The following is a 16,203-nucleotide window of genomic DNA, read 5'->3' on the forward strand; positions in this document are numbered from 1 at the left end:
TCTGTTCTTTCCCCTGAGCATCACCCAAATAAACCTTTTCCAGTTAGCCTTGACTTTGTGCTACGTTACTCTGATGCTATTCCTCTTGAGAGACATGGCTTCTACTGCTTTATGGACTAGGCTCATGGCACAGTGTCAGCTTCCCTCAGACAAGGGTATCCCTGCACAGCTGCACTGCTTCTCAGTGTGTCGGAGGCTGGCTTCAATTTTTTGCTAGCAAAGATATAGACTTTTTTCATTTTTCACATGATCACTATTCCATTGCTCTACATCCAAAAGGTCTGACAGAGTGCTTAGGCAAGGTCCAAATATAAGAAAAGCTGGGCCAGTTTTATACTCTCAGTTCTTGCTCTTTTTTAAGCTACCAAAATGGAGAGATGTGTTGCTGCCTTTGGAACTGGGAAGTACAGACCAAAATTAATGAAAAAGACTCTTATGCAGGGTTTTCCTTCTGTACCAAATCATGTAAGTAAAGGAGAAGGAACAGGAGACTAATTAATGTGTATAACAGAAGATGATCACCCCAACATTTATTAGCAGTGACGTGTTTGGTTAATCCCCAATTTTGGAAGAAGGCCAAACACCATACACACAACAGGGAAGGAATTTTGTGGCAGTACTTGAACTGCTCAGTCTTCCTCTTCTTTATATAGCGGTGTCAGTGACAATATCGTATTAATACTTTTGGCTTTAAGCTCGTGAACTACACTGAGCCACAGGCAAAAATAGATGAGGTATGGGTTTCTGGATTCTCAAAAAGTCTGATACATCTGTCTGTATTCAAAACTTCTCCCTTGATCTGTCTCTGGATCCCAAATCTAATAAGAAAGAAATCTGAACCCGATTTTTACTAGCACAGCTTCTTGTTTCCATCTCAGCTAAGCTTTGTAAAAAAAAAAAAAATTTCTAAATCTACAGCCAACACATCAGGGAGAGACGTGAGCACATGGACTGCCATCACGCCACACAGGCAGGACCCTTTCTTGCAATGTGAGTATCACATCTCCTGCACCAGTTTTTCTAAATCCTCCTGTCTTCTAGCTGAAAAAAATCCCTCTTTTTTTAAGGAAGAGTTTTTATAATCCTTAAGTGCTTTACTGTCTTGTCAACCCCCCTTTGAAAGTGTCTAGTACAACTGGTGAATATCACATCCCACAACCTCCTCATTTTCTCATTATTTAATGCCTGAAGTACATGATTCCTCTAACGAAGAATTTTATGACCAGTATTTTGAGGACTATTTAGCTGGGAGGACTTTATGAATCAAGTGACTTCCCAGGCTCACTCTACACTGACACTACAACCAAAGACGGCTGTCAGCTGCTCTGGAGCCTAATTTTTCTGTCTTAAGTCCACTACCTTGGTGGTTGGTTTAGGAACGATGGCACTTCTGCAAATTAGGAGATGAAACAGATGTCTCTTTTGAATACATTCATTCCCCTGAGCAATGGATTTCTTTCTTCCTTGCTTAACACTGACGGCGATTAATTTACTAACAAGACCATCTGGGCAAGACATCAGCCTGGCTACACTTGGCCTAAGCCAGACAACCATGATCAGATCTATGATCAGACCTATGATCAGGCAATCACAGCTCTTCTAACCACCTGACCATTCCCTTCAGGATGCCTGAGCTGCAGGGATGCATGCTCCATCCTAAATATAAACCCTTCCTTATAAACAGCGAGGAAACATCTTAGGTATTTAATCTCAGTTAGAAGTCCCTCCTAGGTGATGCAATAGTTTACCTCAGGAGAACTTGTAGCTTCCTGCTAACACGAACCATTCCTCAAGTTGCTCATGCATTTGTGCCTGTAATGTTCCCATGGTATTGGCACTAGCATACGCGTCCAAAGCAAAACCAGCTTTAGCTATATAAGAAAAGTTCTGGTCAGCTCCAAAAAATGCTAAATCATCCTCTTCTGACCAATAGAATAGTTTCTTTTTCCCTCATAACTTTATGCAAGGCATTGCAATATTGGCAGCTGCAACCCTTTCTGTAATAAGAGCGTGATCTAAAAAATCTGCAGTGCTCTGCATATCTGGGGAGTCAGCTAGTTCTTCACTGTCTCAGTTTCCCTGTGTCAGTGGGAATTCCCCCTCCACAGGAGAAGTTAGAACTTTTGGGAGCCTCTTTCACATTTCTAAGTTCTGACTTCCACTTCCAAACATTTTAGCACAACCATATGCAAATGTTCACCTGTCTTTCAAAGGTTCTGCCTTGCCCCCAGACAGCTGTCAACAATCCAAGAGAAACACAGCATGTGATGAACACCTTCTTCTTGTGTCTCCTAGATGTTTCTAGGGGCATTGATAAGCTAAAAATTCATAACTATAAATTCTCATAGGCCTTATTGGTCTTTATAAAATCAGTTATTTTTACTTTGTTGTTTGGATCCATCCTTACACACCAACACCAAGGTTTAAGAGTCATTTGGAAAAGCAAACCCAGCCGTCTTTATCCGTGGTGCTGCTCTAAGTGATTTTATTTGGTTCGGCCATCCCCACTGAACCTGCACCAACATCCTTCTTCTCCCCAAGCACTGTGGGTGAAGCTCACTTATGCCTTCCTGACACATTTCTTCGAAGTGTGGTGACGCCTCTTTCCCAAAGAGACTCTTTTCTCCTGGTAGTAATCTTGAGTAGGATCAATGCCATAAGGTTCCTCTTGTCCTGATTCCCCTCCAGAAAATCTCCCAGCCCTTTCTGCTCCTCCTTATTTAGTGAGCAGGGCTGCACCACAACAAATCTGATTGAAATTCTCGGAGCTGCGGTTCACCTGCTCTTCCTCCTGGCTTTGGTCTGGATCTGTAGGAACTGTCCCTATCTCTGCTATGCTGCTCTTGTCATCACTATTTGCTGCCTGCCACTGTGTTCAGCAAATGAGTAAGGATCAGCACTGGCTTTGGGTGCAGAGGAACTTCAGCATCCAGGGGCCTGGAAGAGTTTAAATCAAGGAGTTTAAGTTGCTATTGCAGCTTCCAGCCATTTGCCATCTCTTCACGGGGAATGGCCACAGCATAAAATTATTATTCTGCTTTCTGTCCTCTGGAATGGCATGACCTGCTTGCTGCAGATCATTTGTGCCATATCCTAAAAGGAATTTCTACAGACACTGGCCTTAATGCATTAAACGACCACAAAATTCCTCTTGGTTATTCAGCTCAAATGCTGCCTCCAGTTTCCAGATTTTAGGCTGGAAGTCCTTCTGGTCTTGTTTCAATTCCTCAAGGTCATTTTCACTTTCTGTGGGCCACTCCATTATTCATTTGGCTGTGACTGAATACTGCCCAGACATTCCTCACCTTGGAAACCATGTTAGCCCTTTGTCCTGGGCCAGCTGCTGGTTGCAAGGGCTCACAGGGCCCTTTCCTTAGGAGGAGATTGGGATTTCCATGGAGCAGACCTGTTTACTTACACAAGCTGTATCCCTGACCATATTAAGATTTAGACATCTGGAGACAGGGTTGTTTTGTCGTCATCCCGTGTCACATCCATTCCCCGCCCCCCCCCCGCCCACCCCCTGAGTTTGAAGCCTGTACTTACAGCCCTGGTTTCTCATTCCTCCAAGGCTTGGGATTTTTACAGCTGCTCTCCTGGTCTTTGTCCTGGCTGTCTCCTTCATTTTCTGCTTATTCTGGGACCTTAATGAAACTTCAAAATATGTGGCCCTGCTATGTGGGATGGAATTTCATGAGATAATGGATTGAATGAGGTTATTACATTTGGAAGTTTTTTTCTCAACAGCAGAAATAAGCCATAGAGAGCAGTGGCCCAAGCAGGCCTTAACTTACAGCACCCCTTTTGAATGCCTCTAATATTTTCATCATATATTGGCCTTACATGCTCTCTGGCGGGCTTTTTGCTTTTGATGTCTTTGGAAGTAGGTATTTAGCACCTTTTATGCCTTTAGCAAGTTACTGCTTTTCTCATGGAACAAGAAAATTCTCATAACTTCCATTTCAAATCATAATATATTGGTTTCTATTTTTTTATTGTCTTTTATTTCTTGAAGGATACCTTTTCATTTTCAGTAGTCTTCTTTGCCATGCCGGTTCAGTACTAGTCCTTCTCGTGTCTGATCTGATAGCTGGTGTGCACTTGTTCTGAGCTTCAGCATAAAGTCTAAGTAACCTCTAGGCCTCAGGCAAGCATTTAACCCTTTTAGCTGTCCAGTTTAATTTCTTTCTAATGAGCTTCCTTATTACTACATCAGTGTCTTTTTTGAAATTAAACAGTAGTGGATTTTTTGGCTTCTGTTGCTCCTGCAGTGATGTTGACTACAGTTCACTACTGTCACTCTCGTGGTTGCACTACAAGAGTTAATACCCTGCACACGGATCTTGTGCTTAGCTCAGGGCCAAGGTAAGACTCGTCTCTTCCCGCAGGATTTTCCTGGCAGAGGCAGGTATTTATTGTGCCTGAAAATGTGCTTTCAGCATCACGTCCCAGTGACGCTTATCCAGTTGATAAAAGGCTGATTGAAGAAGCTTCACGGCTTTTGCAGCTGCTGTTCTCACACTCTCTGCGATCTTTCTTCGCCAGCCCCTCTGGCTGGGCAGGCAGCAACGCACCTCTAACATAGCACTTTCCTTAATGAGGCCTGTCATGTCAGTCGACAAATATTTTGTCGTTTTTCAATAGACTTAAACTGAGACTAAGCTTCCTCCACCGTATAGTTGTCATTCTATCTGCATGACCCCCTCCCATCTTCTTAAATAATTGGCACCCTGATATTACAGTGGGCAACTATAATCTTCCCTCTACTGCATTTCTAGGATCTCTGTTATGTCAATATTTATACACAAAACCAGGGACTTTGGTTCCCCCACCCTACTCAGGCTGCTAGCGGTTACAGAGAAGCACATGTGTGCCTGAGAGGTAGGTAACAAATAACACCCAGAGCAATCTGGGGCTTGTGCAGAACCGCTGCCATGAGGGTACTGCATCACTGGAGCTCTGCATTTCCTAGGGACCTGGTGGTGGCAGCTGCTCTCAGAAGTAACACCCTGACTCAAACTTGCAAAGAACTCACAGTGTGATTCATACCCAGGCTAGATTATATGCTGATTTTATGTTTCGTTTTTAAAGTTCCCTGAAAGACAGTACTCTGGGGATTGTACAGCATACCCTACTGTGGTGAGAAAGGTTTCTAGTAACTGAGGTGAGCCAGGGAAAAGTAATCAACACCTTTTCCCCCTATTACAAATACACACACACACACGCTCCTATGAGTAACTTTTTTGTTTGTTTGTTTAGAAAAAGTTAATCCTCCTCCTGCGAATCTTCTCCTCCTTCTGAACTCCTCAAGACCCAGCTGCATTTTCTGTAAGGTTTTATGCCCTATTTGACCCTTTCAAACTCACTTGCAAAAAATCTGGAATGCTGAGGAGTGGGTGTTAAAATCTTGTCTGTTTCCTTCCTGCTTTAATAAATGAGTTAAAAGGGAAGGCTTTGTAGCTGACAGGATACTTTGGAGGAGGAAGGAATTCCAGTGATCCCTTTCCAAACAGGCACCTGTACCTTTTCCATTCAGTTCCTTTCCTATTGCATGAATATGTATTTTAAATATATATATTATTTTATATATAATATTAAAATATAACAATATATTATTATATATAATATTATGTGTTTTTAAATATATTCTCTAAATTTCCCTTGTTCAGTCTCTGACCAAAAAGTAAGTCACAGGTTTTCAAATTACTTAGAACCAACTTGTTGAAAACAAAATTGCAGGGAAAAAAAATCACAAAAAGAGAGAGAAAACTGCAGGTACCAGGGAAGAAAATAGAATTATGCCATGCATATTTATAAAGACAAAATCTTGACAGATATAAACATGTGTTTCCCTGAACTGGCTCCCCTTTGACCCCTGCATCTGTGCAAAATTCAATTAATTCATATATATGTATGACAAGTATTTTTACAATGGGCAAGGAAACTACTATTATGTTTTCATTATCATCCATCATTGTGGTAATACCAGGCCAAAGAGACAGTATGACTAAAGCTGTGAATTTGAACAACAGATAGTTATGTAAGTGGGTTATTTAACTAACAGAGGCTCAGAGGACCAAATTCGTCAACTAGCTTCTCCAGAGTCAAGCAAGGGATACATCTCACCGTCTTTTTTAGCCTTGTGATGCAAAAGGCGATGCTCTGCTGTAAAACATGCAGCCTGTCTTACGTCTTTGCTCTCCAGATGTTTATATCCAAGTAACATTTGTTGTTTTGCTATGTATTATAGATGTGGGGAGTTCTAGCTGCTCTTTGGCTTCTGCCAGGAAAAAAATTAAGCCATGCATATAAATGCAGGATATGGAATAATTTTAGAGTTACATAACATGTAACCATATTGCAAATCACAATTCATTTTATCTACCCTCTGCACAAGGGGAGACGGAACATTTAACTTACCTAATTAGAGGCAGATAGGCCACAGGGCTGCCCCAAATAAACCCTGAATAAACCAGAGAACAGTTTTCAGGTGATGCTGGTTTGTAAATTCCCAGCAGCGGTGGATCTCTGCTGGTGCCTGGAAGGCTGGGAGCAATGTAGGCACAAACAGGATCATGCCACAGGCTAAATAACCACACCATAATTAAACATAGGTCAATTCTAGATGTGTTTTGCCCCATCACTATCAAACACCTGAAATGTTTAATGTGTTATACAATATCCCCATCCCATGCCCCAAGCTCACCCGGCAGCTGTCGGTGTGCTCAACATCTCCTTGATATTCCAGACGTTAAAATTCATGTTTTTTTCACAGCTGACACCCTCGCTGGCAGCTCCTGGCCCTCACCGTGGCCCCGGAATGCACAGCCTCTGCTCCTGTGTGTCCTCCCCAGCAGCAGCCATGCCACCACACTGCCTGCAGGGAGGGGAGAATGGGGACAGATGGACGAGCCCCACTTTGGGGGAGCATCCCCCTGTGCCCCCTGGCTGTGGGGAGACCCTGGGGGGCACGGCCCTACAGGCCGATACGGCTGCCCCAGGGCTAGGCCTGGTGGCTCTCCACAAGCCTGGGGTGCCACTGCCCACCAGGCCTCCCTGCACTGCCAGGCCTCACAGCAGCCTGGGGGTCCCTGGGGGCAGCCTGGGGGTCCCTGGGGGCCTCCTGGGGCTGCGGAGTCCTTGGATCTCACCCTGGGGCTGTGGATCCCAGGACCAGGCCCAGCTCCGATCCACCCCAGGCCACCCAGGCAGAGCCTGCTGGGGAGCAGCTGGGCCCCCAGGTGGGATCCCCGGGCAGAGGGGCTGCCACGGGGCAGGGGGCTAGGCCAGGCTCGGAGCCTGGGAGCTCACATGGGAGCACGGTTGCCATCTACTTCGTGTCCAGAAGCTGTGTGGTCCCTCCTGTGTAAATACCTCTTGCAGAAATGCAGAACAATTTAATTTTACCCATTGACAAATGGGTATGACAAAAATAACCGGTCATCTAAACACTCCCTGGAGAAAGATTCTCAAATATGGTTTTACTGGAATTTTTTCCTTGTGCTTCCACATCCTCTGTCTTTAGGAATGGAAAATGGGCACGCTTACTAGCCTGTTTTTTTTCTCTTTTAATTCAAAACAATTTCAATACTAGCTAAAATGTTTGGTTGCTGGATCTGAAGATACTCTGTAAGCACTAAATCACTGTAGAAATAAGGCTGGTATAAATCCACGGATAGATTAGGGGAACTACTCACATTCCCCTTTATGCTCTTTTGGTTTTAGTATTAAAGGCAGCCTGGAGCTCAGAAGTGTCAAAATAATGGCTTTCTTGATGTATATAACTGGTTTCCTAATCCAATCCCCCAGAAATAAAGCTTTCATTTAAAAAAATAAAATAAAATTCTGGACTTTTACCCATAAAAAACTTACTGGAGTGACTTCGCTGCATTGTCTTTGCTTGTCACTACAGCACTAGGGCTGGAATAAATAGCTCAGATTTATCACGGTGGCTTATTAACTCTCAGCTGCATGGTGAGCCTCTAACAGGTTGATTTTCTAGGACCGGAGTAGGGAATCGCAGCCTGAAACATGTTCCTGCTTCAGGGATGGGGTAATGGCTGGGGTCTCTGAGGCAGCCATGGGCTGGAAGGCAAACCTTCCTCCAGAGAGCTGTGCTGACGGGAACATTAATGTTTATTGCGCTTGTTGAGTAAATAAAAACCTTGTTCTGCTCCTGAGCTGCCTACAGCCCCATTGCACAGCCTGGTGCATGGCGCTGCTGCCAAGAGCCTTGCTGTGTGTCTGGGTCCTATACAGCCCTGCATCATAAATGGTGATTTTCCATCAGTTTATTGCTTGTAATTGGAAAGTTGGCCCAGAACTCCCCTCAGAAGAGACTGTAGAGCCCTGTGCCCTTCTTTACAGCGCTTCTGCTGCCCTCAGGAAAGGATTTCCTGGTGCTTTGCACACCAGCAAGAAGGCTTGGGATGTTATTTTAGGTTACTACACAGAGCTATTCCTATTTCCGGTGTGGCTGAAGCTTCCTGGTTTGAGCGTCTACAAAGTTTGTGAAATATGATAAATGAGATTTTTTTAAATTTCCATATCTCCTGACAACGGAAAGAAATTTCCATAAGGAAATACATTTTTTTAATTATAGGTCTGACAGCTACCTCCAGTTCCAATCTCCCCCATCCATAACACGCTCCGGGGAGATTAGCCACGTTGCCAGGCACTGGCTCATAGCTCTCCTTCTATCTGAAGTAACAGACTGTGCTTCTAGCATTAGAGAGTGTGGCCAGATACTGGAAGCCTTTCATTTAGTAAAAATTAGCAGAAGCTGCCAGGAGATAGACAGCAATATATTTGATATGTCCCTCAATTTTTTTTTCTTCATAGTGCATTTCATTAGAAACTCAGGGGAGCTCTTCACTTAATAGCTTGTCACTCTCCAAGGGTGGTCAGAACCATTATCCCTTTGCCTGCAGATCTCTCCATCCACCCCGAGATGTCTTTTGCCACCATCCTGGCTGCTCTCTTCCCCTCACTGGGATGGGATCTTGGTCCTGTGCCCAAAAGCAGGGATGGAAAAGAATGAGAAATCCACGGTCTCAGGAGAGGTCATGGATTTCTGTTTGCCTCGGGTGGAAGAGCCAAGCCAAATGGTGCTGCAGCAGGTCAATGTGTCAGGCAATCACATGCACGAGTCAAGATGCTACTGGGAAAGGGGCAAACCCCTTGTGGGGCAGGGACCGTCAGCCCCACTGCTGGAAACACCACAGCAGCGAGGGGCTTCCGACCCGCAGCTTCCCGCTCCAGCATCTCCCAGCTCTTGCAGCCAGCATCACCTTAAATTTGGAAAAAGCAGCACCAGGCGCCCCGTCAGCAGCAGCAAAAACTGAAGCTGGTATGCAGGAATGTCAATTTGCCAGTGACTCACCATCTGATTTATCCCATCCATGCGATGCTCCTGCGGGAAAAGCTTATTAATCAGGTCTGTGTTTCCAAAGCAGCTCTGTGATTTAGGGTCCCCCATGACTAATGTTTTGGTGAGAGTGAAGTTATTATGTGCCTCAGTGGCTTCTGGAATGGGCTGACAGGCTGGGGAGAGGTACTGAGGTGGCACTGAGGGGCCTGTCACTGCCCAGAAGCCCGGAAAGGAAAAGCCCACTGGGGCTGAGCACAGGTGCAGGGAGCGCTGTGAAAATAGGGTGCTGCTGCAATATTCATAGAAGAAGGCTGGAGCCACATTGTGCTCAGAGGAGGGGGTCCCTCTGTCCGCCCCCCCATGCAGTGTGAGCCACTGACCCTCTCCAGCTGCCAGCGCATCCCCCCCAGCAGCCGAGGTACAGCTCAATCACTAATTTGGGGCTCCCTGTTGCCAGCTCTGGCACAGCGGTGGTTTCTATGGCAACTCCAGAGGCAGATGCAGGGATGGCTTCAGCCGAGGTAGCACTAGCCCAGGTATCCCAGGATGTTCCTCCCAAAATGCAGGCAAATGGCCATGTGGCATGTTGGGACAGATCCCACAGTCACTGTGCCGGGTGGGCAGCAGAGGTGATGAGGTAACGGCACTGAAAACATCTTGCAAATCCTCTTTTCTGAATAATTCCCAGCTTTCCCCACACCACGATGCCCATGGCAGACGGCGCAGCCTGGGCCCAGTGGTGTGCTGGATGCTGCCATACTCTACGGGGATTTGTCCTCCCATCTCTCTGGCCCTGCTACCCACCCAAGGATCATGCCAGCTGTCTCCTCCAAAAGGTCAGGCATCCGCGCTTGATATTTACCTGGACCTGTGAGATCCTTCTAACATTGTATCAGTGAAAAATCAAATCCCTCGCCTGCATCTGCTACTGTCGATCTCTGCTTTGGGGTGCATGACTCTGCATGGAGCCAAGACAAATGAGGCTCAGGTGAGCAAACAGCACCAGGAAATTGGGGGGTCACCCCCCCACTGGTCACACTGTGCATCCCTAAATGTCACCTGCAGACACCACAGGTACAGAGCTTACCTTCTCTTCCCAGCACCAGTAAGCAGGAGATGCAGTGCTCCTGCCTGGGGGAGCTGGACACAGCCGGATTGGGCACTCCTAGGCACCAGCCACACTCCATCCTTTGAGGCAGGGCTGTGGTGCTGGATGGGGCCCAGGAAGCCTCAGCATCGTTAGGCATCTCATCTTATTTCTCAACGTCCTGGCAGCCCTTGCATTCCCTGCCCTCTCTTGCAACCCAGCAAAGCACCTCTCCTGTTGCTGCCTTCCCCTGCCCCTGCAATCCCTGTGCCCACAGGAGGGGCCAAGCAGAAGCAAGGCCGTGCTGAGGCAGGGCAGCCGCTGCTCAGCTCTCCCTCTCCAACAGGAGGGACGGATCCCTACACCACATTGCTCTGCTCACCCTGGCAGTGGGGAAAGCAGCAAGAGCCATCCCGGTCCCACAGCACAGGGTCCTGCCAGGGAAGGGCTCACTGGGGTCTCCCTTGGGAGGGGGTTTTCCTACAGGCTCTGGCACGCCCCTGCCCAGGGCAGGATAACCAGGGACAACACAACTCCAGCAGGGTAAAATTCCACGTGTTTCATTTATTTGAGGTGCTATGTCACCTCCTAGGCACTGAGCTACAGGGCACCTCTGTGCTACATCAGACATTGACTGGGTCTACGACGACACAGCACTCACTGCTACACACACGGCACGGACATGCCGTGGCACGGATGGGGCCGGATGGGGCAGTGCAGCCAGCGACGGTCCTGCCACCGCTGCTCCCTCCATGCTGCTGGCCACAGCCCTCCCACCAGGCAGGATTTTGCCCGGGGCTCCACTGCCACAGCGCCGCAGGAGCCAAGAGGGGTTTCCGAAGCATGGCAAGAAACCATGGCTGCTCCGGCGCTTGGCGTCATGGGACAGCAGCTCCCCAGAGCTGGGTCACCCACACGCACAGATGCTTACACACCCCGTCCCCATCTTCAGGCACTTGGTGCTCAGCTGGGGCTGGTCCCTGGGGCCCTGGTCAGGGTGCCTCGCGCAGGCACAGTGCCTCAACAGCACCGCTGGGACCCTGGGCCACCCCACCAACAATGAAGAGCAGGCTGGGTGCCGGGCAGCTGGAGCAGGAGCAGCGGCCAGTGGGCATGGGGGGCAGTGGCTCCCACTTCTTCTGTGAGAGGCTGAACCCTTCCACCGAGTCCAGTGGGCAGGACTGGTTCCCTGTGGGAGACAGAAGGGCATCAGCTCCACCACAGCCCTCCCCAAACCCCAGGATATGCCTTTCCCTCTTCACACATCTCTGATGCCCCAGCAGCAGCCGGTCCCCGAGCCCTGGGCTGCAGGGGCTCTGCGATCCCAGAGGCAATTAGCAGGGGCACAAGAGGATTAGTGGTGTCCCTGCAGGGAAGGATACTGGCACTGACGCTGCACTGCTGGCTCTGCCCCCGCATCCATCACCGGGGGATAAGGGAAGGCAGTTCCAGCTGTAGCAGGGCTCAGAAGCAATGCCACGCCACAAGGATCTGGCCAGCACCGCTCGCCTTCGCCATCACCTTCTTCTGCCCTGCAGCAGGAGGTCCACCTCAGCCCGGGTGAGCCCAGTGGGGCTGGCAGCACTCACTGCAGGGCTGGAGGTGCCACAGACAGTGCCGGGCTCCCCGGCCAGCCCTCCCCGCTGCATCCCTGCTGCTGAGTGACAGCACTGACCTTTCCCCAGCTCTCTCTGGAGAGGGACACGGCGCTGCAGCCCTAAGTGGTGGGGCTGAGCCGGTGTGGGCTGTGCAAGCCTGGTATGCTGCATGTGAGCTGGGGAAAGCCTGGCCAGGGGGTGAAAGGGGCAAGTGGCACTGGGGCCAGTATGCGGGGCAGGGCAGTAGTGTCCCCCCAGCACTTGGGGGGCACAGGAGAGATGTGGCTGCAGTTGGTGCTGTAGTACCCCCATGTTTTTGTACAGCCGACCTCCATGCTGTCACACAGGTCACCAATGTGCCACAAGGAAACATGGCCACACGCATACCCCTGGCATTACCAAGGCCACCCACAGCCACCACTCTTCCTCCCAAGCAGCCAGCCACGAAGTCGGCTCTCTTCTCCCTCATGCGGATGGCGCGGCTTGGCTTGCTCCATGCACCTGGGGGTGAGAGGGTGTGAGCATCGCCTGCTGGGCTCCTCTCCACACACTGAGGCCAGGACACTCCCAGGCTAATGGCTCCCTGGGGCTAGGGAGTGCAGGACAGTACTTGCCATGGGTGCAAGGGGCTAACACTCAGGGTCTGGATGACCTGTGTCTGTCAGGCATGGACACCCCTCACCAAGACCTAGGGAGGTATCCTGGACCCACAGAGGATGCTCCCACCCCACCCAGGGACACAGAGCTCACCCTGTGCAGGATCAAACATCTCCACGGTGTTGACGAAGTGGGGACGGGAATAGAAGTTGTGAGGCCCTGGCTGCTGCAGCCCCCCAAGGCTGAAGACGACGCCGTCGGCCATGGCGCAGGCAGCGAAGGCGCGGCGGCTGGGCACGCTGGGGTAGCGTGTCCAGCTCCTCGTCTCCAGGTCAAAGGCCTCGAAGGCGGTGACAGGCAGCTTGCCCTGCCGGCCCCCTGTGCACAGATGAGACGCTGCGGCTGCCAGCACCCCGAGCCGGCACCATCGGTGGGCTCAGCACGCAGGATGGGGCCCGCCAGCTGCAGTGCTGGGGTGGGAGGGCAGGACAGAGCCACCCTGGGGTGCACCAGGCCACTCCCTGGTTCGGGGAGGCAGCAAGGGGAGAGGGCAGGGGTGTGGGGGGATGCTCAGCTCGCTCCAGCAGCACCTACCCAGGACGAAGATCTTGTTGCCCTGCAGGAAGGCAGAGGCCCCATAGCAGGGGGTGGGCATGGAGGGCAGGGGCTGCCAGTGGTCCTTTGCTGGCTCGTAGACACGGACCAGCGCCTGGGGAGAGGTGTCCACACCCATTCCCCCCAGCGCATAGACAGCCCCGTCTGCAAAAGAGGCAGTGGTGAGAGTGGGGGGGCCACGGGCAGCACTGCAGGGCTGGGAGCCCCCACCCCATGCCCTCCAGGACAGGCAGCGCAGGTGCTGCCGAGCCCCACAGCCAGCTGCTGCTCCCAGGGTGGCAGGGGACGATTAGTGTGGCCACACCTGAGCCCAGCAGTGCCCTGACCCCGCTGGGACCCTCGCACCCCGCTCTCCACCCCATCCATCAGGCACAGAGCAGAGCACAAGGCCATCGGCTCTAATTATTCTCGGCAGTACCATCTCCCTGGAGACACCATGGCAACACAGCCATGCTGCCAAATCCTGCTCCCATTCCTGGTGAGGCCAGCACCCCTGCCCACTCCCACCCCTGCCCTGCCATCCCCTCTGCCCTGCCCACACTGCTGCTGCCTAGGGCCACGCCACGGCATCCCCAACCAGGGAACAGATATGGGCACTGCATACGGAGACCAACCTCGGCTCCTGGCATGCAGGCTGCCAAGCTGTGCCAAGGCTCGGAGGCTGCTCAGCAAAGTTTGGGCAGAAATCACAACGTGTTCAACACACAGCACACCGAGTCAGGCTGGAGCAGAGTGCTTGGCCACCCCAGTATGGCTCCCAGCCAGGGCAGCTGGGGAAGGCTCTTGTGCCCACACCACCCAGCCCTGGGCTGCAACAGGGCTGCTGGGCAGGAGCATGACTCTGCCATTAAGTGGCAAGTTCAGCTGCTGGGTGAAAGCTGCATCCCAAGCAGCAGCAGGATGCAAATCCCACCCAAGTGTTCCCCACCCCTGTATCCCCGCTTCTCCAGACAGTAGAAGTACCTGCATCCGAGTCACAGCCCCAGCCCTCACCTCTCTGCACGGCCGAGATGCCCATGGAGGGCTGAGCCAACGCTGCCTTCTTCTCCCACTTGCCCTCATCCACGTGGTAGACCTCAACGGAGGCAAGGGGGCTCTGTGCCGCGTCCACGCCACCCACCACAAAGATCTGCTTTCCCAGGGCGAGGGCAGCGGCACCGGCCCGTGGCGTGGGCAGCGGTGGGAGCGTGGTCCAGTGCTGGGCTGGGAGGTCGAGCACCTCAGCGGTGCCCAGGGCTCGCCCACCAGCCCCGCAGCCGCCCAGCACAAAGAGCTGCCCGTCGCGGTGCGTGGTGCTGCAGTACACGCGCCGTGTGGGCATGGCGGGGAAGGTGGCCCATGTGAAGGCGCCCACACCTGCCGCCATGGGCCGGCTCAGCCACCCCGGGGGTCCCCGGGCCCTGGCTCTGCTATGACACCCATCCGGCCCGGCTCTGCGCTGGCCTGGTTCTGCCCACCACCTCCTGTGGGGAGAGCACCCAAGTCAGCGCCCAGGCACTCATGGCTCCCACCAGCCCCAGTAAGACAGCTCCCCTCAGCAGTGACAGCCCCTGCTCCCCAAGGCTTCCTGCCTGCATGCCGGGGCTCCCTGCCCTCCAAGGCTCCCTGCTTCCCAGGGCTCCCCGCCTGCCCCACATGGCTCCCCGCCTGCCCCCCAGGGCTCCCTGCTTCCCAGGGCTCCCCGCCTGCCCCCCAGGGCTCCCTGCCTGCCCCCCAGGGCTCCCTGCTTCCCAGGGCTCCCCGCCTGCCCCCCAGGGCTCCCTGCTTCCCAGGGCTCCCCGCCTGCCCGCCAGGGCTCCCTGCTTCCCAGGGCTCCCCGCCTGCCCCCCAGGGCTCCCTGCTTGCCAGGGCTCCCCGCCTGCCCGCCAGGGCTCCCTGCTTCCCAGGGCTCCCCGCCTGCCCGCCAGGGCTCCCTGCTTCCCAGGGCTCCCCGCCTGCCCGCACCAGGCTCCCACTCCCCGGGGCTCCTGATGCACAGCCTGCACCCACCAGGGCTCATGCATCCCAGGGCTCCCAGCCCGCACCCACTGGGCTTCCCCACCTGCACCCCGGGGCTCCCCACCTGCACCCACTGGGGCTCCCCCACCCTGGGATTCCCCTCCCTGCACCCATCAATGTTCCTGCACCCTGAGGCTCCCTCCCTGCCCCCACTGGGGCTCCTGCACCCCGGGTCTCCTCACCTGCACCCACCAGGGCTCCTGCACCCCGGGGCTCCCCACGTGCACCCACTGGGGCTCCCATCCCCTGAGCTCCTGCTCCCCAAGGCTCTCTGCCCGCGCCCACCAGGGCTCCTGCCCCCCGAGGTTCCCGCACCCCGGGCTCCTGCTCGCGGGGGCTCCCGGTGCACAGCCTGCGCCCACCGAGACTGCTGCACCCCGGGGCCCCCTGCCCGCACCCCCCGGGGCTCCCGGGGCACAGCCCGTACCCCCCCGAGGCTCCTGCTCCCGGCGCGCATCCCGCAACCAGCGGACCGCTGCTTTCCGCGGTCCCGCCACACCGCCCGCACCCCCGGGGCTCCCGTCGCAGCCCGCCCCCCCGGACCACCACCGGCAGCGGGGCAGGGACCGCGGCCGCGCTCACCTCTCCGGCCGCCGCTCCGCTCTCCCCGCCGCTCCGCGCCGCCGCCCCGCGCCGGGCCCGCCCGCTGCCGGTGGGGGCGGCGCCGCGCCCGCCCCGGCCCCCCCGCCGGGCCCCGCTCCGCTCCCCTCCGCCCGGTGCTGCCGTGCCCCGGTCCCGTTCACCTCGCCGGAGAGCAGCCGCCCAAGGATGAGGGGCTGCAGAGACCCCTCGGTAGCAGCCGGGCCCCTGGCCGCACGCAGGCGGGGCCACCCCAGCACCGGGTCACGGAGCAGAGAAGCCACCGTCCTGCCCTGGAGCGGACCCCTGCCCACCACCACTGCCTGAGCTCGGCCCCCCTCTGAGCACCACCTTGCCAG

The 16,203-nt window shown here is 53.3% G+C and overlaps 1 protein-coding gene across 2 annotated transcripts; it reads right to left on the reverse strand.

Annotated features, from left to right (window-relative positions):
* Window positions 1-11,001: 11,001 nt before the first annotated feature.
* KLHDC8B (kelch domain containing 8B) lies at window positions 11,002-15,921 on the reverse strand. Of its 2 annotated transcripts, none has more exons than XM_055710165.1 (6): window positions 15,848-15,921; window positions 14,261-14,730; window positions 13,247-13,411; window positions 12,806-13,030; window positions 12,455-12,556; window positions 11,002-11,646 (listed from the first exon to the last, which is right to left on the reverse strand). In XM_055710165.1, the coding sequence occupies exons 2-6, from the start codon at window positions 14,631-14,633 to the stop codon at window positions 11,450-11,452; spliced, it is 1,062 nt and encodes a 353-aa protein (XP_055566140.1). In that variant the 5' UTR covers window positions 14,634-14,730; window positions 15,848-15,921; the 3' UTR covers window positions 11,002-11,449. The 2 variants fall into 2 exon arrangements, with proteins under 2 accessions (XP_055566140.1, XP_055566139.1); XM_055710164.1 differs by having other exon boundaries at window positions 12,443-12,556.
* Window positions 15,922-16,203: the final 282 nt, after the last annotated feature.

The sequence above is a fragment of the Falco cherrug genome, chromosome 4 (genome assembly GCF_023634085.1).
Source record: "Falco cherrug isolate bFalChe1 chromosome 4, bFalChe1.pri, whole genome shotgun sequence".
Lineage (NCBI taxonomy): Eukaryota > Metazoa > Chordata > Aves > Falconiformes > Falconidae > Falco > Falco cherrug.